This window comes from Thermobia domestica, chromosome 1, assembly GCF_964235325.1.
Source record: "Thermobia domestica chromosome 1, izTheDome1.hap1.1, whole genome shotgun sequence".
NCBI lineage: Eukaryota > Metazoa > Arthropoda > Insecta > Zygentoma > Lepismatidae > Thermobia > Thermobia domestica.
The window spans coordinates 393,373,497-393,396,294 of NC_137454.1; the positions used below are offsets into that span (position 1 = coordinate 393,373,497).

General features: G+C 30.7%; 1 protein-coding gene across 1 annotated transcript in view; it reads right to left on the reverse strand.

The window, feature by feature from the left end:
• LOC145665282 (uncharacterized) overlaps positions 1–22,798 on the reverse strand; it is a 65,722-nt gene that overhangs the window by 16,997 nt on the left and 25,927 nt on the right. The window contains exon 3 of the mRNA XM_081732576.1: positions 15,978–16,131. Within this exon, the coding sequence (XP_081588702.1) occupies positions 15,978–16,131 (154 nt within the window). The remainder of the gene's footprint in view (positions 1–15,977; positions 16,132–22,798) is intronic.

Sequence of the window (22,798 nt, forward strand, 5' to 3'; positions counted from 1 at the left end):
TATTGTTCTTATCAGTTTGAAAAGTTGCAATTACGAAATCAAACATATCAAATTATCTATAATTAAATTGAGTAGCTACATCAAATTCCAAGAAAGAATCTTCTACATTCTTTCGTACACATTGATAAGTGTGAAATAAAAACATAATTGTAGCTTCTATAAGAATATTTAACTTGCTTTCGTAATTTCGTTCATACTCTACAATGACATTCTTATCTCCATACTCTTTATTGTTATTTCACCGTCATGAGGCGCTGTTGCACCTGCCTCTGTTGATTTATATAAAATATAATTATTAGCAGCTTTTATAAATATTACCCTCAATCCGTCATTCAATATAACCTCTTCATAAACACTTAAAAAGCCTGGAAGCAATCTTAGCGGATATAAAACTGTAAACTCTTTTCTCAATACTACTTTATCATCTGTTTGCAAACCTGCTTGTTTTAAGTATTCAGCTTCTGGTTTAGAAATCTTTAAAGTTCCGATAGTTGCAGATGTTATTCCAGATAGATCAATCCTATCTATAAGTACTCCATGATTTCGAATATTTAGCTCCAAATGTTTCTCCACCTTGAGCACCTACAACTTCAAATTTCATCTAAAAGCCTGCTCTGTGAGGATGAATAAATCCATTTCCTACATCAAAGTCAAATTCAATATTTTTGATAGGTTCATTCAAGTTATTATATGTTCTTTTTGTTGTAAAACTTTGCAACTCATAACCCTCAATATTCTCCATATTATTTATTATAAAGAAAATGTTGAAGAGCTAACCTACTACAATCCTCATCCTAACTTAACTTTAGCATTCATAGTAGTACCAACTCCAAAAGCTGCGAATCTTTCACCAATTGATGTATCTTTAATAAATACTCTTTTCCAAGTTTGATTTTCAAATTCTTTAACTGCAATATGTCTTGAAGCTATAACTTTATTACCCCTGTAGTATATATCATGTTCTCTACATGCTTCATCTAATGGGTTAATACCTTTATCTTCTCTCTCTAATCTATCTTGTAACTTGTACCTGGATCGCAATAGTTAAATCCGGGAAATATAAATCAAATGGGAGTTTATTATTCAAATCATTTACTAACCTTTTACCAACGTTTTCATCATTCCGAAATCTTGGTGGCAAGGTGTTAAATATCTTTATTAAATAACCTATACCTTTTGGATCATTACGAGTAAATTGTGAAAGCTCGTTATTAATCATACTATACCCACCAACTTTCTCAATGTAAAAATTATTATTTTCAGCTTTTTCTTCTATAACAATTTATCTATCAACTTTTGAACATCATCCATCCAATATTCTTTAGGCAGTTCAGTATATTGTTTAATTCCTTCTCCAGATTTAGTTGACTTTTTAGATTTAGGAGCGAGAGGTAAGCTTGGTTTAATTTTTGTCTCCCAAACAGGTTTTATAATAATTTTTTATTTTGCACCTCTGTTAAACACAACTGTTTTACTATCTGCGTCGTAATTTTCAAACGCTGGCAAATCATCTTCCTCCACAAAACTGTCGTACACTGGAGGTGTTTCTAAATATTTTGAATCTACTCTCGCACTCTTATTTACAACTGGAACAGGTTCTGTTATTGGATTTTTATTTTGTTCTACTACTTTTTTAATCTCACTACCTAATTCTCATAACATCAATTACAGGTTGTCCTTGCTTTTTGTACTTGATATATATTTCTGCTCCTTCTTTTTCCAATTTTTAAAACCTTTAATAAGGAAATATTTTAACTTAAGGTTCCTTGCAATTTATCATCCATTTAATATAAAAAAAACGAACAAGTCAATAAACGTCTAGAAAACGCGAAGAAACGTCAATTAACGTGAAGAAAGCGTGAAAAACGTTAAAAACATGAAAAACGTCAACAAACGTTAATAAATATCTAGAAAACGTCTAGGAAACGTGAAAAACGCCAATAAGCGTGAAGAAACTTCTAGAAAACTTGAAGAAACGTACGTTAATGAAACGTTTATAAAATGATTTATTTTGTTTCTATACTTAACATTATTTACTTTCCTTGTCATACCGATAACTATAAAACCATAATAATCTTTCCAGCAAGTTGAACATATGTCTATATTCTCCTACGAACTCATTGTACACATGCTTTAAATTAATATCATCCTGACAAAATAAACATAAGAAGTACACACTATCTCTTACTAGCTGTTTATGTACTTTGGAACATGTTTGTGCAAGATAGAAACAATCTATGCTTATGCCTTCCTCTTGTAAAGTAATTTCTAACACTATCTTGATTATCTAAAGTACTATTATTAAATACAACAATAGAGTATTTTTTATATTCATTAATAGGTACAATCGAGTCATTACTACTTAAAAATGATCCTATTTGTTTCTTAAATTTTAATTCTGCTACTTCAAATCTTTCGTGTAGTTGCTGATAGTTTGGCTGATTCATGCTTTTAGAATAAATGTAGTAATAATTATTGTAAGTTAAGAGAAAGGTTTTTACCACAACCAGACAAACCCGCAATAAAACAACGTATATTATTCGCTATAAATTCTCCACTTCTCTTAGTTGTTTTTTCTTTAATCATCTCTTGAACATCCAATGAGCAGTTTTCTTGACCTTATTTATTAAATAACAAATTTAGATCACCCTTTAAATTGGGATAGACTTGTTAGTATTTTTTCTTTTATATGATCTCCCAGAAGTCGGGATTTCCAACTTCCTTATGTTTTTATATTTTTAAGTGTTTGTTTAATGTTATAAACAGTATCTTTAATATATTCTTCATCCATATCACCATTCAATGTTATTATCATCTCTAATTGTTCTTTAAAAAAGATAACAATTTACAATAGTCTTATATTCATCCTTCTTATTAATATTAAGTTTAGAGGACAATCCTTAACAAATGCACTACCAGTAGCTAAAGATGTTATAATTGAATAAACCGTCACAAAAATAAGTACATTAGTAAAACCACTTGTTGCAAATATGGATAAATTGATTAAGCTATATTATGCATATTTAGCATAACATAATCTCTTCCTTTTCTTCTTTAAGCTATATTTTAATTTTCAAATGATATCTTCTATTAATTTAATTACTTTTCTCTTGAAATATCTTTATTGAAATCAAATTCATTCATTTATTATATAATAAATGGCTAAGGTGTTCAAGTTAACTAGCGATACTTCTATTTTAAAAGGAAACTACATTACGATTAGATAATAGTAATAACGATTTAAGTATAGGACTAGTTGCATTTTATAGCACTTATTTAACTCCAAATGTTACAGATAATATATTGGTGACATATGGAGACAGATAATATATTGGTTATATAGAAACGGGTACTTATACCAGGCGGACAATACAGTTTAAAGAGTCTTCACGATTATTTAGTCTCAATCTATAGACATAGCATTAATAGAAGATCAGATAAGAAATAGAGTAAAAATAGAAACAGGTTATAGCGATTTTGTAATAGGAAATTTAAGTACTGTTCTTGGATTTGGGCATTTACCAGTATTAGCAAAAAACGAAACATATATTGGAAGTAAATTACCAGTTTCATCCTTTCGATACAATTAACGTTCAGTATAATGTAGCTGATGGTATGTTCCTTAAAGGCGGTTATTATACTCACAGAGAAACAAGAGTAATAGCAACATTTAAAACAAATGCCGAGTTTAAACAGTATTATATATGAAACTGCTTATCCTTTATTTTCCCTATAAAAAGAAATAACATCGATGAATTGAAATAAAAATAACACATGAGAATCATATTTTAATTGATTTTGGTGAAGCAACAATAACAATAGTTACAAAGATTTTCTTTTAAATAAATAGGAAGTATGCCTTCTATTAAAGGTTGTACGTCTAGTATTCCTTGGAATGAACTTCAGAATTTAAAGAGTGACCATATATTAACAAAGAAACAAATAATTGATAAAGCTAAGAAGGTGAAGGAAGGAAAAGGTATGAATTTAACTTTACCCACTGCGTAAACAAAAAGATTAAAAATTCTCCAAAAGAACATATTGGTGGATTTATTGTTACAATACCAGCTATTCTCGCAGCAGCTAGAGCTTTAGATTCTTTAGCATGAAGATCAGCAGCATAGCTAAAACTGTTATTTATGCAAAAAGAATAAGCAAGAATTAGAATAAAACGAAATAATGTAGCAATGGAAACAAAACAGGGTGGCGGTAGAAAGTCAAAAACTAAAACCATTAACCAACTTGACAGAGAAAGGTTGGTGAAGAAATTAAAGCACTTTCAAGAAGTGTTTATGAGTGATGGAATGCCTAGAAAATCTAACGAAAATGATTATGGTGTCGTTAATTTAGATAAATCGAAAAATATTGGTACACACTGGATATGTTATTGGAAAGATAAGGATGTTAAGCACGAGTTTGATTCTTACGAAGGAGTACAGCCTAAACCGTTAATACAATATATTGGAAATAAAAATCTATTTTATAATGACGACCGAAAACAAGATTTTAATTGTTATTTGTGGACACTTATGTGTTAAGATATTATCATTATTAAGTGATGGATATTCTTTTAGCGATGTAGTGTATATAATAAAAAGTGAATAGAAATATATGTTTAATGGCTTTTATGAGTAATCTTCATAAAAGTTTTGCTTAAAATAAATATGGAAGTTATACATAATAGAATTAAAGATGAGTTTGAGAAACATGAACATGGACTTAATTGGTAAGATTTTTATAAGTATTTTGATTATTGTATGTTAGTAAAATAGATTTAAATGATAAAAATAATGGATATCACGTTCATGATTTATGAAAAATGTTTATTACAAAGTTTTTGTATACAGACCAAAAGTTGAAGTTATATCCCATAATTACTTTACAAAATTTGAAAAGAAAATATTTGTTCATGATGTCTCAACTATATAGATGAAATAACAGAAGATTATTATAATACTGCTATAAGAAAACCATATTATAATATTATAAAAATATTTAAGTTACAATTATCTCATTTACAAACTTTACAAGATAGTTATACCAAAAGCAGTGTTTACGATGTTAGACGAAGAATTTAAAAATATACCGAAAGATCAAATATCAGTGCAAGATATATTAAAAATACTAAAGAAACATAAATACTGAAAATACTATGATGATGTTTTGTTTAATACATTTTACAGACCAAACACCAATACATTTACAACATGTAAGAGACTTGAATATGAATTTGAAGAATTATATGACACCTTTTGCGAACTTTATGTTGGTAAATAAAGCGCCTTATAAATGTAAAGCATGTTTTGTATTGGCTATAAAGGAAACATATAGATATTGATATTGAGTTTAAAACGTCGAAAAAGACTGGCATTGTATTGAAAACAAGTTTTAAGAAGTTATATTGGAAATTACCACTTTCTATATAATAAATAATCTTTGTTAATGCTATTAAATGGAAATTAATGAAGAGCTATTACAGACTAGATGAGGTTATTAAGAAGATTGTGATAAACCCATAACAAAACCCAGTCGCAAACAGTACTATGTAGGTCGCTAAGCTTTTAAAAATGAACTTAAAAACCTTTGAAACAAATAATGAATCATTGGTTGATTTCAAAAATAAGAGACTTGTTAATGTAGCTAATGCAATTGATCAACAAGATATAGTAACTTTTAGACAGCTCGAATCAATAAATGGTCAATTAGAAAGTAGTAGGCTCAAATTTGAAGATGTATTAAAAACATTACTAGACACCTACTTAAGGAAAGATAAATTAGATATAAGATCATAATTATCAAGTAAATTAAATTTTATAGGATATATATATAAAATATCGGAAATAGACGAATAAGTCTTACGTGATGCAATTACAGATGTTGATGCTTTAACATCAGGTCAGCTTAAGTCAGCGTTAGATAAATTTGTTACAAAAGATTTCCAAACATCAGAGAAGCAAATATGTTCATTATGAAGGAAGATACCATAAATTTATTATGTCGATTGAGAAGTAAAGGTGTTAAAGATGCAATTTTCAGAATATTCAATCTATCTAATAGTTACAAATTTATCAATAATGATTAAATAATGCATATAGAATCATATTCTGTTAAATTCCATCTAAATATAAATATATATTTAGATGATAATTTGAGTGCAAATTTTCCTTTCACCTTTCGCAAGGATAATTACGATTAAACGAAAAGAGAAAGCTGCTGTGGAAGTACAATTGTTATTTGTTATTATGTACATAGAAAGGGAACTTTAATAATTTTCTCTATAATAAATAGTAATAATGATGATGTATAGTGTGAAGTGTAAGAAATCAACAGATACAAAGAGAGATACTGTTAGAATAGAGCGAACAAAGAATGGATGATACATTAAATAGGAGATATGTAGTATAGGTGGTATTAATAAAACCCAAATCGTTAAAAAGAAAGATTGATAGAAGATAAAGGTGTTAGAGAAGACATTATAGAAGAAATTCACAACACCGCAAGAAAAAACTATCCTAAGCTGTGTTGTTATAAAAGGTATAGATGATCTTTGGCAAGCTGATCTTGTAGAAATGGATAGTGGAGTATTCAAAAGTATCTCCAAAGTAAACAAAGGCTATAAGTATTTACTAACGATTATTGATGTGTTCTCGAAATGTGTTTGCTCTCCCTGTTAAAGATAATAGGGAATAATGTTAAAGAAGGTTCTGAATCAGCATTAAAAATTAGAAATCCTAGTAATTTATAAACTGATCAGGGAAAAGAATTTTATAACAAAGATTTTAAAGAATTGATGAAAAATTACAATATCAATCATTATTCAACCTATAGTGGTAAAAAGATTCCATCGTAGAACGCTTCAACATAACTCTTAAGCAAAACATGAGGAAAACCTTTACTAATCAAGAAAATTATAAATGGACCGATATATTACAAGAATTGTTTAGCCAGTATAATAAAAACTACATAGAACAACTGATATAAAGACTATAGAAGTTAATAAAAATGAACAAATATTATTAGTGTATAAGAAAGAATATAGGTGTGTTAAACCTAAATATAAAATTGGCGATTATGTTCGTATAAGTAAATATAAATGTTTGTTTGATTAAGGATATACACCTAACTGGTCAACAGAAGTATTTGTTATTAAAGAGGTTATTCCATCTAATCCACCAATATACAGAATCAAAAATTTAAATAACGTGAATGTGGAAGGAAGGTCCTATGAGCAAGAATTATTGAAAACTCAATACAAAGATGAGTATCTTGTTAGTTTTTCGCAAGAGATGTAATAAAGTATCTGTTAAATGGTTAGGTTTTGATGATTCTCACAGTAGTTGAATAGATGTTATAGTGTAATTTTTGTCTTTTTATTGAGTTATACCCATGAAAGGAAATCAATAGAATACTATGATAAAAAAATTAGCTAACAATGAAAGTAGTCAGTTAAAATCAATTTAAATATTAAAGAATTTTTGTTTTGCCTTTTCATATTCTTAATAAAAATGAAAGCTTTTATTAATTATGTCATAAAATTTAATATCTTATTATGTCTCTCAAAGTTGTTTGTTTAAATAAATATAGTATTGTTGCTACAGTTATGATTAAATATTCTGCTGGTTATAATCTCTATTGTTCCGAAACTAAGAATAAAACCTGGGCACACTCATTTATTTAAAACTGGAATTAAAATAGACCTACAGAATTGATACTTTGGTAAAAACTTTTCTAGATAAAGTTTGAGTTTAAAAGAAGATATAGATATACGTGCAGGTGTTATAGATAGTGGATATCACGGAAAAGTTGTGGTAATTAAGCAAAGAACATCGATAATATTTGGAGTTAACGCAATGCTTAGATTTTAAAGCCTAGTAATTTATAAACTGATCAGGGAAAAGAATTTTATAACAAAGATTTTAAAGAATTGATGAAAAATTACAATATCAATCATTATTCAACCTATAGTGGTAAAAAGATTCCATCGTAGAACGCTTCAACATAACTCTTAAGCAAAACATGAGGAAAACCTTTACTAATCAAGGAAATTATAAATGGACCGATATATTACAAGAATAGTTTAGCCAGTATAATAAAAACTACATAGAACAATTGATATAAAGACTATAGAAGTTAATAAAAATGAACAAATATTATTAGTGTATAAGAAAGAATATGCCTTTTCATATTCTTAATAAAAATGAAAGCTTTTATTAATTATGTCATAAAAGTTAATATCTTATTATGTCTCTCAAAGTTGTTTGTTTAAATGAATATAGTATTGTTGCTACAAGTATGATTAAATATTCTGCTGATTGTAATCTCTATTGTTCCGAAACTAAGAATAAAACCTGGGCACACTCATTTATTTAAAACTGGAGTTAAAATAGACCTACAGAAATGATACTTTGGTAAAAACTTTTCTAGATAAAGTTTGAGTTTAAAAGAAGATATAGATATACGTGCAGGTGTTATAGATAGTGGATATCACGGAAAAGTTGTGGTAATTAAGCAAAGAACATCGATAATATTTGGAGTTAACGCAATGCTTAGATTTTAAAGCCTAGTAAAATTTTCTAGATAAAGTTTGAGTTTAAAAGAAGATATAGATATACGTGCAGGTGTTATAGATAGTGGATATCACGGAAAAGTTGTGGTAATTAAGCAAAGAACATCGATAATATTTGGAGTTAACGCAATGCTTAGATTTTAAACTTCCTTACTTATGGTGAAACTATTCTTAAAAGATTTCAGCGGATATTGTACAGTTTTAATAAAACGTGAATCATTACCAATTGAAGTAGTCACAAAATTTGATAAAGAAAGATATCTGTAAGTGTATTCAATATTTCATTCATCTGACAAGTTCATAATGTATTTTCCAATAATAATCGTATAAGACATTCGTTGTTTTCTTTAACAGCTTTTTAAAATGAATGTTCTAACTTAATAGAAATGCAGAAATTAATTAAATCAGGATTATCATAATAAAGTTATTATCATCAGTTATGCTATTTTAGTAATGATCATCATCTAAGTAACAAAACGCGAATAAATACATGTATAAGAGATATTACTTGTTTAGCAACTGACATGTTAGATTACGATTTTCTGCGTATATAGCTAATGTCATTTTTTAAAGTCTTTTTTATATAATACGGAGAAACATTGCGATTCAATACATGATAAATTTACCCTTATTTATTAAGATCTTAAATTTATAGGAGGACTAACAGAAAAACAAATGTTATTAAAAGAAAAGGAAATGTTAAAAGTAATAGAGTTAAAAGAAATAGAAAATGCCGTATTAGAAAGATATACATTAGATTCAAATTGGGATAGTGACTAAGAAAACGAATCTGTACATCATTGTGAGGTAGATTCTTAAGTAAATAGTTTAGGATGTAATTATTAATAGCTTTGATGGGATTTCCTTTTATGATAACCGATGAGTTTTATATTTATGAAATTTATTATATATATATATATATATATATTTCTATAATAAATTGAATAGATATACTATAGTAGAACTAGCAAACATATGTAAAGAAAACGGAATAAAAGGTTATTCTTATCTTAAAAATCTGATCTAAATAAATTATTAGAAGAGTATTATCAAAAAGAAACAGAATCTGTTAATGAATTACTTGAAAATATACCTTTATAACATCTTGTTCAGTGTTTTCCGAATGAGAAAGTAAAAGAATTCGCAATACCTCAAATAGTCAAGCTTAATAGTAATGAATTAGAGTGGATTAATATATTACCTGCACATAAAGTGCATAAATGTTTCGAAAATTTAAAATTAAGGGGGCGTTATTAAAATTTTTAACGCCAAGAATATAAACTGGCGAAAACTTTCAAATAATAAAAAATTATCTGAAGATTTTATTAGAATATGACGGGTAAGGGGAAAAACAAGTTATGTCCATGTGTGTGTTTATCGGGTGCTTTGTCCTAACTGTTGGTGACTCTTGGTACTATTTGACAGTATATGCCATGCATACGTAGATGTCGAAATGTCCATGTAAAAGGGGCAAAAGGTTTGACTACCCTATTCTATTTTACGCGGTTTAAAATATAAAAACGCCGTTTTCTCGAAAATGCAGTTTTGTGACATTTCTCCTTTTCCCCTTTCCCTTCATATTTCAAGATAAAGTTGATTGGAGAAATATATATTATCAAAAATTAAGTGAAGAATTTATTATTTTCAAAATAAGGTGGAATAGGATCATATTTCAATGAGAAAAAATATTTGAAAATTTTATTAGAGAATTTCAGGATAAAGTTAATTGGTACTTCATTATTCAAAATAAGATATTATCAGAAACATTTATTAGAGAATTTATGCATATATTTTCTAATATTTTGTATTTACAAGAACTATGTTTAAAACAAAAACAGAACAGTTTATTAGACTTACCTGATAAGTTTACAAACATATAGTTGGGGACTAATTTCAATGCATCCAATATTATCAGAGAATTTTATATTAGAATTTTACGATAAGGTAGATTGGGATATAATAATCAATTATCAAAATCTATCTCCAATGTTTTTATATAAATTTTGGCGGGGTTTTTACAATGAAATAGAACAAAATTATACTTAATGCTCTATTTGTTATTCCACAAAACCAAGTAAAGTTAAAACCGTTTGTAATCATATATTTTGTAAAAGATGTTTGCAAAGAGGCTATAAAATCAAGCTGTCCTATTTGTACAAGACGATTAATACTACATAGAAATTATGAGCAATCTCGAGTGTTCCTAGACACCGAAGACGAAAGTGAAAGTGAGATTGAAGACCATAATGAAGATGAAAGTAATACTATAACTTTAAATCAACATCAAAATCAAAATCAAAATAGAACACGGAGAAGGAGAAGAGCTAGAAGATAGACGCATATTGTTTAATTGAGAATTAATTAGCTTTATATTAAATAATTTATGACTTTGATGGGATAATCTCATAAAAGTTATATTTATTAATATACTCTATAATAAATAAAATGAGTTTAAGTATTAATAGTAGTGATAAGAAAGATATAGTAAAATGAAATAAGATCAAATTTTGCAAGGACAAAACAAGATGAAATCTTTAGTTAAGAAAGATATAATAAAAATGAAATCAGATCAAATTTTGCAAGGACAAGAGAACAAGATGATTTTTAATATGCTGCAGTAGCATCAAAAAATATACGAAAAGAGAAGAGGGTAAGAGGTTATTCCCGATTAAGAAAAGCATAAATTATTGATCATATTAAAAAGCATGAACATGTATAAAACAGATTAAAATGAACAAACACTCCCATTTACTCAAACTGTATTCTTCAGAAAATATCCACAATAAATACCAAAATTAAATCGTAAACATGTGAAAAAGTTTTTCCATTTGAAGAAGAGATATTTGAAAAACCAAAATCAGAAATACCTTAATCAAAACCAATTAATATAAAACGCAAAAATTCAGCATTTAAATCAAGATTAGAAACATGTAGATTTAAAACAGATTATAAAGAACCTGTTACTCTAGAACAATATATTACTTTAACATCAAAAGTTCTAATAAATAGACAGCTTAAAGGAAGATGACTCCCTAAACGTTAATATTTTAATAAACTGTCAATATAAGAAAGGCGAAGAAATTCAAGACTTATTTTAAAATAATAGAGGTATACCAATCAAGCAATCTAAAAGAATCCTTAACTAATGCTAAAGAAATATTAAGAACAAGAACGGATGAGTTTCAGGATAGAAGTTCTGGTTGGGGTCTTATCAATATTAACTATTTAGAGTTAACACTTAATAAATATACACCGTCTAGAGGATTATCATATATAGAACTACCAGGTAAAATTAAAAAGAACAAAGCTGTTATTTTTGGAAAGATGAGGAAAGATGAAAAATGCTTCTTACACTTAATATATAGAGCTTTATACCCTTCATAATATCATAATGAACGAGTACCAAAAAGAAATAAACTATTGATAAACTTAAGATATTGATTTCCCAGTAAAATTATGTGACTTTCAAAAATCGAAAGAAGATTAGATTTATCCATAAGCGTATACACATACAATGAACAATACATGATCTACATTTTATATCATACCCGAAACCAAAATAAACATATTAATTTATTATAAGTAAAAAAAACAAAACATATCATTGTTGAATAAGACTTAATAAAAGAATAAAAGATTAGTAAATAGCCAAATTACTAAATGGAGAGCACGAAACTATTTATGTGATAGATGTTTATACTTTTACTCAGAAGATGCGATAAATAAACATGAGAGATTTTTCCATTCACGAAGCTGTTAAAATTGAAATGCCAGCGGAAGATGCATATGTTGAATTTCAAAATTACCAATATACGATGAAAGTACCATTTGTGATTTATGCTGATTTTGAATGTTTACTGCATATTATGGGTTGTGAAGAATGTTATGCAGAAAACGAATATTATTCAAAAATATCAAGAGCATAAGCCATCCGGATTCTTTTATTATATTGTAAAATTTGATGGAACTAAAACAGATCCTGTTGTGTATAGAGGTAAAGATGCGGCTAAAAACTTCATAAGAATGTGAAAGAAGCCAAACAAATATATATATATATATATATATATATATATATATATATATATATATATATAAACAAAATAACGAATTACCGTTAACACGTAAAGAGAGAAAGGAATTCAATGAATTTGAACATTGCTCCTACTACAAAACAGAATGTTCTAAAGAAAATCATAGTTAAACATCATGATCACATAACGGGAAAATTTGTAGCTGCATTATATAATAATTGTAATTTAAAAGTTAGAGTACATAACTTTGTGCCAGTGGTTATACATAACTTGACAGGATATAATTCTCATTTATTTATTAAAGAGCTAGGATGTAATAAAGAACAAGTAGATTTAATACTTAATAACGAACAACGATACGCATCATTCAGTAAAAAGGTTGGAACTATCAAATTGAAATTCATTAATTCAGTTAGATATATGGCTTGCAGTTTAGATAAATTATTATCAAACCTAAAGAGAGAACAAGTGACTCATATACAACACTTCTACCCAGATGAAGAACAATTTAAACTTGTAATAAGAAAAGGCGTTTATCCATATGATTATGTTAATGACTGGAATAAGTTTAGATATAGAAAATTACTACCGAAGGAAGCATTCTTCAACAAGCTTACTAACACACACATTAGTGATGAAGACTATAAACACACAGAGTGTGGGAAACATTTAAAATTAATAATCTCGGACAATACCATGACCTATATCTAAAAACTGATGTCTTGTTATTAACATATGTATTCGAGAATTTTAGAGAAACATGTCTTAAGGCTTATGGTCTTGATCAACTTGGTATATGAAAGCGATAGGTTTAGACTGCGACGCAATGTTAAAGATGACATAAAATTAGAGTTATTAACAAATTATATGGTCTTGATGATAGAGAAAGGTATGAGTTGGAATTAGTCAATATTCCAAAAGATACCTAAAAGCAAAAAATAAATATATGGAAGATTGCGATGAGAATAAAAACTATTCTTAAGTTTTGTACTTAGACGCCAATAATCTTTATGGATGGGCTATGAATCAATATTTACAGTATAAGGAATTTAGATGATTAAGTGAGGAAGAAGTATAAGAAATAGATTTTACAAATATACTCGATAATTCCAATACTGGTTACATATTAGTAGATCTTGAGTATCCAAAAGAATTACCATGGTTATCACAAAGACCATCCATTAGCTCCTCAAAATTTGTCCTTCTGGTTCAAAACAATCAAAGCTATTAACCTTATATCACAGAAAAATGTGATTCACTATCGAAACCTAAAACGATGTTTGTCACTTGGATTAAAATTAAAGGAAATACATCGAGTAATAGAGTTTGAGCAATCAGATGGGTTAAAGAATTATATAGATTTAAATACACAGATGAGAACTAAAGCAACAAATGATTTTGAGAAAGAATGATATAAGCTCAAGAATGTTTTAGTCTTTGGGAAAACAATGGAAAATATTAGAAAAAGATGTAAGCCTATTAATATAGAATTGATGCAGCAAGTGTTGAAAAATTAGTCGCTTAACAAAATTTTAAAGGTAGAATTGTTTGCGCAGACAATCTATGTGCAATAATGAATAAAACCAAACTGACTTATAGTAAACCGATATGTTGGAATGAGTATCTTAGACCTATCAAAATATTTAATGTATGACTTTCATTATAATGTGATGAAATCGAAATGTTATACAGACACGGGTAGTTATATTTACTGTATTCAAACAAAAGATGTATACAAGGATATGAAAAAAACCTCAAATGGATCTAGCAGACAGACTTTATAGACAAGTTCGATAAGGAAAAATGTAAAAAGCAAAAGGCGTTAAGAAAAGTATTGTATATAAAGAACTTACATTTAACGCATATAAATACTTTATTCAGGGAGTATTATGAGATGAATTTAATTCGAAGTTATAAGCACGATATATATAGTAAAGAAGTAAATAAGTTAGCATTAAGTTGCACAGATGATAAACGATGTGTTTTTGGAGATGGGATACATACCCTACCATGGGGCCATTACAAGATAGAAGAGAAGTAGATGTAGTGTTAATATAGTTTAAGTTATAAGTTTTTATGATTATACATCATGAAAGCTATTTTATCTACCTCTCCTCAATAATTAGTTTTCCACTTCTAAGCATGTAAGTTAATATCTACTTCTTGAATAGCCTTTATATATACATGGCAGATATAACTCATTCTATGATGTTCCTGATAATAGTTTTCCAGATAGGAACATATATTAAATTACTTTTTGAATAGCTGTCGTATATAAAACTGGATCAAGCTTCTTGAATGCTGCATAAATATATATACCTTGTTATAATAATATTCAAAATAAAAGCGTGTTTTTAAAATTACCTTTGAATAGCTCTCGTATGCAGCAGCGAGAGAGAATGGGAAATACATCAAAGCTATAGGAAAATTTACATTTGTATTGACCGCCATACAAAATTTCGACGAACGAAGAACACATCACATATTACGTAATGTGAGTTTCTATATGTGTGTGTGAGCAAAGCTATGAGACAACGTATCTCAGTAGACTGAAGAGAATGCAGTGTGGATGAGGTATGATGAAAGCAAGTCACGTACTTTTCTTTTTACTGAACAAGTTGAGAAAGTGCTTGTGTATGTGTGTATGATGCCTCTAGCAAGTCACGTTCTGCAAACAAGTGTTTGAGAAAGAAAGAAAGAGCACCAAAGACCAGATTGCGAGGCTATAAATCTAAATATAAATTTATGCTCTCATCAAGGAAACTCAATTGTTTGTATCGGTTAGCGTTAGTATATGGGATTTTAATCCTTCCTTCATAACAGCAAATATTCAGAGATTTAGATGAAATAAAATCTATTTAAAAACGAACTTTTATGATCTTCATGATTTCAAATATTATGAAGTTCTAATTAGTTAATTTATCTCTATAAAGTAGTTTTAGTGGCGTATTTAATAAAAGATGTTGAGCAATTTATTATTTACATTGGTGATGTGCAAAAATGCTTATTAGGAGCGCTCAGTTAGGCCATGCTATATCATATTAATCAAAAACTATAGTATAAAATAATTAGGCGATTACGTTAATCAAAAACTATCCTATAAAATAATTGCATATTAATAATTGTATATTAATAATTATTTAAAGGTTGTGTTAGCTAAAGCATATTAATCAAAAAATTTTCTACAAAATAATTAGGCGATTATATTAATAAGAAATGTCCTAGAAGTTAGCTATGCTAACTTCTAGTACGATTTGAATTTATCTAAAAACAAACTAGTTTTTTATTTTCCTATAACTTTTTAGTAACATAAAATGTGTTGTAGGAGGCTTCATTAATTTTTCTCTTTAGTCTTGACCATTAAAATAAAGAAAACTTACGTGACTGCCTAAAGCTTGCTTCTGACTGATTAAGTATTGTCCGTGCCGAAGGAGGAATTGAAGCCCATAACCTGGTTATCAAAAGCTCTTGTTCCAAAGCAAGAATTCTAGCTTGGGAAGAAACTTCTGAGGTTTCTGTTGACTGCGCACATTTCTATATAAAATAAAACATTTCATATAAAATCATTTAAAATACTTACTAAACAAGGATGCGTCAGTGAATAAAGAGATTTCAAATGTACATTGTACAATAAATTATTGCATTTATTTGGTCATGAACACAATGTAAATATGCAAGCATTTGGTTATCTCAATTTAACTTACTGAAAACGTAAGTCTATGTCCGAGAAACAACTATCTGATAACCACCTTCTGCTGGGTGTACTCGGTAAATCTCTTGTTAACGATTTTCTTTACTCTTTGAGCGTCTTTTACGGGAATCCGTTCAATTTCTGCACAAATTGACTGTTTCAATTTCTGAACTAAATGCAATACTGCATCTTGGAAGACGAGAATTCAGGTTCCATCAGAGAAAGATATCGCATGCAGAGATCAGGTAAACTGATTGGCCATTCGATACTCCCATATCTTGAGATAACGTGGTTAGCATTACGTTACTTAAAACTGCCATTGCAGCTAGTGCAATATGACACGTAGTCTCTCATTTTGCTGTAAAAACGTTCTTCCTTAACTCAGTTTACATGGTGTTGCTCGTATAGCGCATGTGTAATTTGTTTTGTATGGGTGGAAACGGATATTTTTGTGGAAAACTCATCAAGTGTCAAATATTCGTATTCCAGTAAAAAACATCTGAGAAAATCAAATTAAATTGTCACAAAAGAGTATAATATTTAATAAATCGGGTTTAATAAATAGTAAAATCTATATTTGAAAATAAGATAATTTCGTAAGGCATTCACATTTGGCACTGGAGGATCATTCTAAATTGGTAGCGCGGCAACCTCAGCAGGGGTCTCTGGCTAAAGAGGGTGACTGAAAAAAAGGGGGAGGTCTTTCTTAAGAAACAGGAGAAAAACCAATGAAAAGAGAGGGTGGTCAAGAAAAAGGAGAGAAACCAATAAGACAGAAAATGAAACTTAATGAAACAAAATGAACAATTATTGGTTAGATTAGACAAGGGGTGTGTCAAAATGGCCAGTGTGTGTAAAGGACAAATAGGAAAGGAGAAAGAAAAATGAATAAGTAATTAGTGTGAAATGATAAAGGAAGAGGACAGAAAGAGGACAAAAAGTTTTTTTTAGTTAGGTTGAGAGAGTCAGGTTGTCGAGATCATCGAATCGCGAAGTCCAGACTGAATTCAGGGGTAACAACCCGTATAATAATACATCTTCGCGCCCTGAGCGGTGAAAGACAGTTTCAGTGGGCAACTAGTGGTAAAAATGCGAGAGGCCGCAAGAGTACGCTATTTTCGGGCGGTGACAAAAGGACAGTAGTTACAATTCCATCTTATAACGGAAAACAGATAATAAGTATAATAGTTTAGTCAACGTATTATACAAATGCAACATTGCCTGTAGTGAGAAAACTCCGTAAATGGAGTAAGCGTTCGGAACTTTGCGAACTTTCCAGGAGTGTGCACCGTCTGAAACTTTCTGGAGAGCAAGACAACCAAGCAACACGGATACCTTACAAGGAGAGTCAGCGGAGCTACCTTGCTAGAAGAAAAGGAAGATGTTCAACGAACAGTCATCAGAAAGGAGGTAAAGTGGCAAACATTTCATTAACTGAATTTGAGTGCAGTGCGCGATAAAGCTAAAATTCCAAATGACACACCCTCGAATTAAGGTTTTATAATTTGAGTAAAATTAAATTTCCTCCCTCTTGTTTTACAAAATAAATGTAACTATTGGTGTTAAAGAAAAGGCCAACTTATATTTTGTGTTAGGTGAAATATAAAATAATTTCAACCTACCTGTAAAGATAAAAAGACTTAGACACAATTCTGCAATTAATATAAAGTTGATATTCTACAAGTAACATTTATCATTCAACAACGTGATAACTGTATTTATATTTGTAACTTTTATTTTATCTTTCATTTCAATTATTAAAGTAACTAAATGAACAATGGAGTTTTCATTAACCAAAATTTATTGTCGAGCAAATAAAGAGTTAAAAGAGTTATGGTACAGGTAACTTTAGATGGAAAGCTAGCAGCAAACAGAGGCTCGACAGAAGCCCGAGACCACGAAACCCTGAGATAAGAGTAAGTAATACTTTGACTTTAAGTTTCAGCGATATTTCCACTTTCATTACACAGTATGCTTCCAGCCGGTGCGGCCCATTTCTTTTACGCATGGCGCTTCCATCTTTGGGGCCAATGAGCTTCTGTGCAGAGTGTTTGCTATTAGTTTTCCCTCTTAATCATGTTGGCCTAAGTTGTTGAAAAAAAAAAGTTGGTCCTTTTCTTTAGCAAAAGTCACTTCTCAACGTCCAGTACCCCGTGTGTAGGATTTTGCTCGTAATTTATTAAATAAGTAGCATGATTTCTGATAACTTTGGTATTGATGCAAAGTTGATTTTCTCAGATGTACTTACTATTTAAGTGCTATTTAAGTTTTATGAGCGATTTACGAATTTGAATTTTGTCATTTTTTCTCATTTTTCTCTGCTCTTTTAAAGAGATAGTGCTTTATTTGGTTATTTTGTTGAACTTGATTAGAACGAAATGTTGCGTAAGCCTAGAAAAGTACGCGAACAGCGAACTCAAAAACGGTCACCTAAGAAAACTAGTAATTTAGTTAGTGAAGGAAGGAATGAACTACACAACATGGATCAGGCAAATAGTAGTCAGGGAAGTAGTTGTCTCAGGTTCGAAGCTAGTGGTAGTGTGGAGTATAGTAACCTTACGTTAGATAATTCGATTGGCCAGGGATTAACTTTACTTGATTTAGCGAATATTTTTCGACAAGGTATTGATAGATTGGAGAAAAAGTTGGATGACGCAGTACAAAACCTAGATTGTAAAATAAATAGTGTGCAGATAGAATCGAGGGAATTAGTAGAGACTCAAGGGGTCGAGTTACGGGAGTTTTGTTGTATGCAAACAGAAGGGTTACGAGAAGAGATAATTGAACGTTTTGACACCATAGTTCGCGAAAACACAAGTGCTATGAGCAGGGCCGGCGAGAGCGGTCGCGGGCCCCGGGGCTGAACAATCCCGGGCCCCTTACATGTTCCCTTATGACTTTTTACGTACTTACCACTTTGGACGAAGGTAAACAAAAATGAACATTAAGGCTTATTTTGAACTATTTATTAGACCATTATTGCATTTAATTTACATGTTAAACAGTATTGCTATATCTCCAAATAAGAACTCTGAACCTAGCCTATGTTCACTGTTCGCTGAAAAAAAAGCCCTCATTAATTCTCTATTTATGATTTTATTTAGACCCTATACTTGTTGGTTCTAAGATTTTTGAAGGCTTCAAAACTAAAATAATAATAATAATAATAATAATAATAATAATAATAATAATAATAATAATAATAATAATAATAATAATAATATAGGCCTTTTTAATACAATGGTATCAAAATACAGAAAAAAGTAACTTATCTATTTGTAATAGCAAAAGTTCTCTCCCAATGCTCAATCAAATCCTCAAAACAAACTAATTTGTGAAGGAAATACAAAAAGAACGTATTAAATAGTTAATAAAAGTTGAGAAAGTAAATGTTCTCAATCATCCAACCTACCCTGTACTATGAATATCTTTGCACAAATTGTTGATATAAATAATTATATAGAAGTAAGCTATGCAGTTAGTCTTCCTTAACTAGAGACATGAGACATTAGGCCTAATTTAGTTATTTCAATGAAATATTGCTCAAATTAACTATAGTGTGATTAATAATGTGATATTAATAGTAATTGTCTGTAGGAGAAATTTATTTTATGTATTACTACCAGACAACTGTTACAGTTACAATGTATCCTTTTCTACGTATAGTTACAACAAAATTCCCTTTCTGGCCCTTTCAGGGCGAATTCATCAATGATAGCATCCAGGTTGGTACACTTGACAAGTTCTGTCTCCACTGCCAACAAGCCTAAGCTTGATAATCTGTTTTGATACATTGTAGAGTGTAAAACTTTTTTACTCGATTTAACAGAGAGAAAGAGCGCTCTGTACTAGCAACGGTAGCAGGGATTGTGGCGAATATACGAAGGGCCACTGTCAGATTTAGAAATAAAGTTTCTAGATTCAAAAGTTTTGATGTTATGTAGGAGATCCCATGGTGAAAGCGTTTTCTAACCAAAATTGGCCGAATATATCAATTTCAGGCTATGTAGTTCATCAGAAAGATCATCTCCTAAATCTTTTAGATATCGCTGGACTAGTGCAGCTGCTTGTTCTTGGATCTGGTCACCTGTCATTTCTTTGCAAGACCACAATACACAAAAATTGTTACCCAAAGAGCGCAATGATTGGAAGCGAACTGAGTAAGAATATACAACATTTAGTAATTGTTTATCCTCGGCCGCCGGGCCCCCTTTGGGGCCCCGGGCCCCAGGGCTCTGGCCCCTCCTGCCCTCCCCTCTCGCCGGCCCTGGCTATGAGGGAAGAGCAAAATTCGTTAAACACGCAAATTAGTTCCGTAAGAGAGCAAGTAGAAACTTTGCAAAGAGATTGTTCTTCTGTACGATCTGAAATCAGGAGTTTGAACGTGTTGCCAGTCATACGCGCGGACGATTCAAATCTTGGTAACCATAGTAATAACATAACACAAACAGTTGGTAATCCGCCTTCATTATGTCAAGATAGCAGCGCGAGTATTTTCTTACATAGATACTTCAATCTCCCTATATTTTATGGTTGCGAACACGAAGTACAGGCCTTTAGCTTCATTCACGAATTAGAAACATACCTGCATTTAACGCAGACACCGCCTGAACAAATGGTCAGTGTCAGTGCACACTCATTACGTAATGACGCATCTTCTTGGTACAGAATAGTGAAACAAAATATTTCGTCTTTTGAGGAATTCAAGGCAGCATTTATTTCGGAATATTTGGGGGAGGACAAAATGATCGATTTACGAGCGGAAATATTAACATCTCGGTACCAACCTAACTCCGGAAAGAAATTAGCCGAGTATTTTACAGAGATCTTACAAAAGAATAGTGTTTTAGAAACACCGCTGGATGACAGGACACTTATAAAAGTGGTCAGTAGGCAAATGCCGTATAATGTAAGGCGGGTATTGATAAGTGCTCAACCACAAACCAAAAGTGAATTACTACGACTACTACGTGAGTTGCAAGAAATTCCCACCCATGGGGGAGGGGGGAGTAATCAAAACAATGCGCCTCGACAAAGAGGACATATAAATCACGTACAATATCAGAGAACTAACAGAGATAATGGGATGAACTCAAATAATTCTCGTGATTTTCCGCGTTCCGCTAATGCGAACAACAATTATAGAAGGCAACCGCGTAGGGAGGACGATTATCAGACAGGGCATAGCAGGAATGAGCGAAGAAATGTCAGGAATGGGGGGAGAGAAAACCAGTCGCAGCATAATAATCAAAATCGGTTTTCAAATAATGGTCGAGGCCCTGAGGTCAATCATGTACAATATGGAAGACAAGAAAACAGGGACTATGATCGCGATCCAAATAGTAGAGAGAACGTATCACGCGAAGAAAATGCCCAGGAAAGATTTGCGGGAATCGATCCGGGACCACCGCAAAACACAAACAGAGCGTGACTAACGGGATCACACCAGCAAAATACACCGGGGGGAGAAATTAATCAAACCGTGATAATAGAAAGGAATCGAACCAAGAAAACAAGATAGATACCGAAGAAGATAAACTTGTTTGAAAACGAGAGAGCAAATAACTTCAATTTTTGATGAACTCATTACCGAGAATGCGAAAATTCCCAGGCAACAAAATGTCTCAGTGTTGCCAGAAATAAAAGGGGAAATTGGAGAAATAGCTGTAAAAATTCTCTGTGACTCGGGCGCCAGCATTTCTTGTTTGAGTGAGACCCTATGGTCACAAATATTAGAGAAGGATCCTAATGTACCACATTTAAAACCCGGTGCCTTAAAGATTCTTTCTGCTTTTGGTACGAGAGCTGCGAAAGTTATAGCACAGACGTTTTTGTCAGTTAAGATAGGAGGAGAATATTTTGATGTTGTAGCGCTTGTAGTGCGTTCTTTAGTTAGACCATTCATTCTAGGGGGGACTTTCTTTGAAGAATATAAGGCTGTAATGGATTATCAGCATGGTCTGTTAAAATTAGAGAATGGGAAAAAGGTAGTTAGTGTCCCTTTCGTTCAGGAGGATACGTCTGAAGTGGTAAATATTTTAAATGAACTTACCCTTGTGTTCGAAGAAATACAAGAAGAAGCGAGATTATTGCCCCTTAGAAATATAGAGGGACTCGATCCCCGGACCTCAAAGGAAATGGAACCCATAACATTAATGACAAACATAAGCGAAATGGGAAGTTATTATACTAACATGGACCAAAATAACGGTAGAGAAATTAAATGTAGTATGAGTGAAAATGTAAAGGCGGGAGGAAAGAACAATGTTGCCAACCCCTATTTACAGTTGGAATGCGCGCAAAATATGGGAAAAGAAAGGGAAATTAATGTAGTAATGGACTCCGTCTCTCCACATGAGTATAAAGAGCATAATAAGTTGTGTTTACATAACACGTCTTTACCCAGCCAAGGGGCGGGAGCAGTTAGTAGTAGAATGTTGCGTTTCAACGAGTTAGAAAGTGATGTTTGTCCCACCGGATCGTGTATTCCTGTCTTGGCGACTTCTGTTA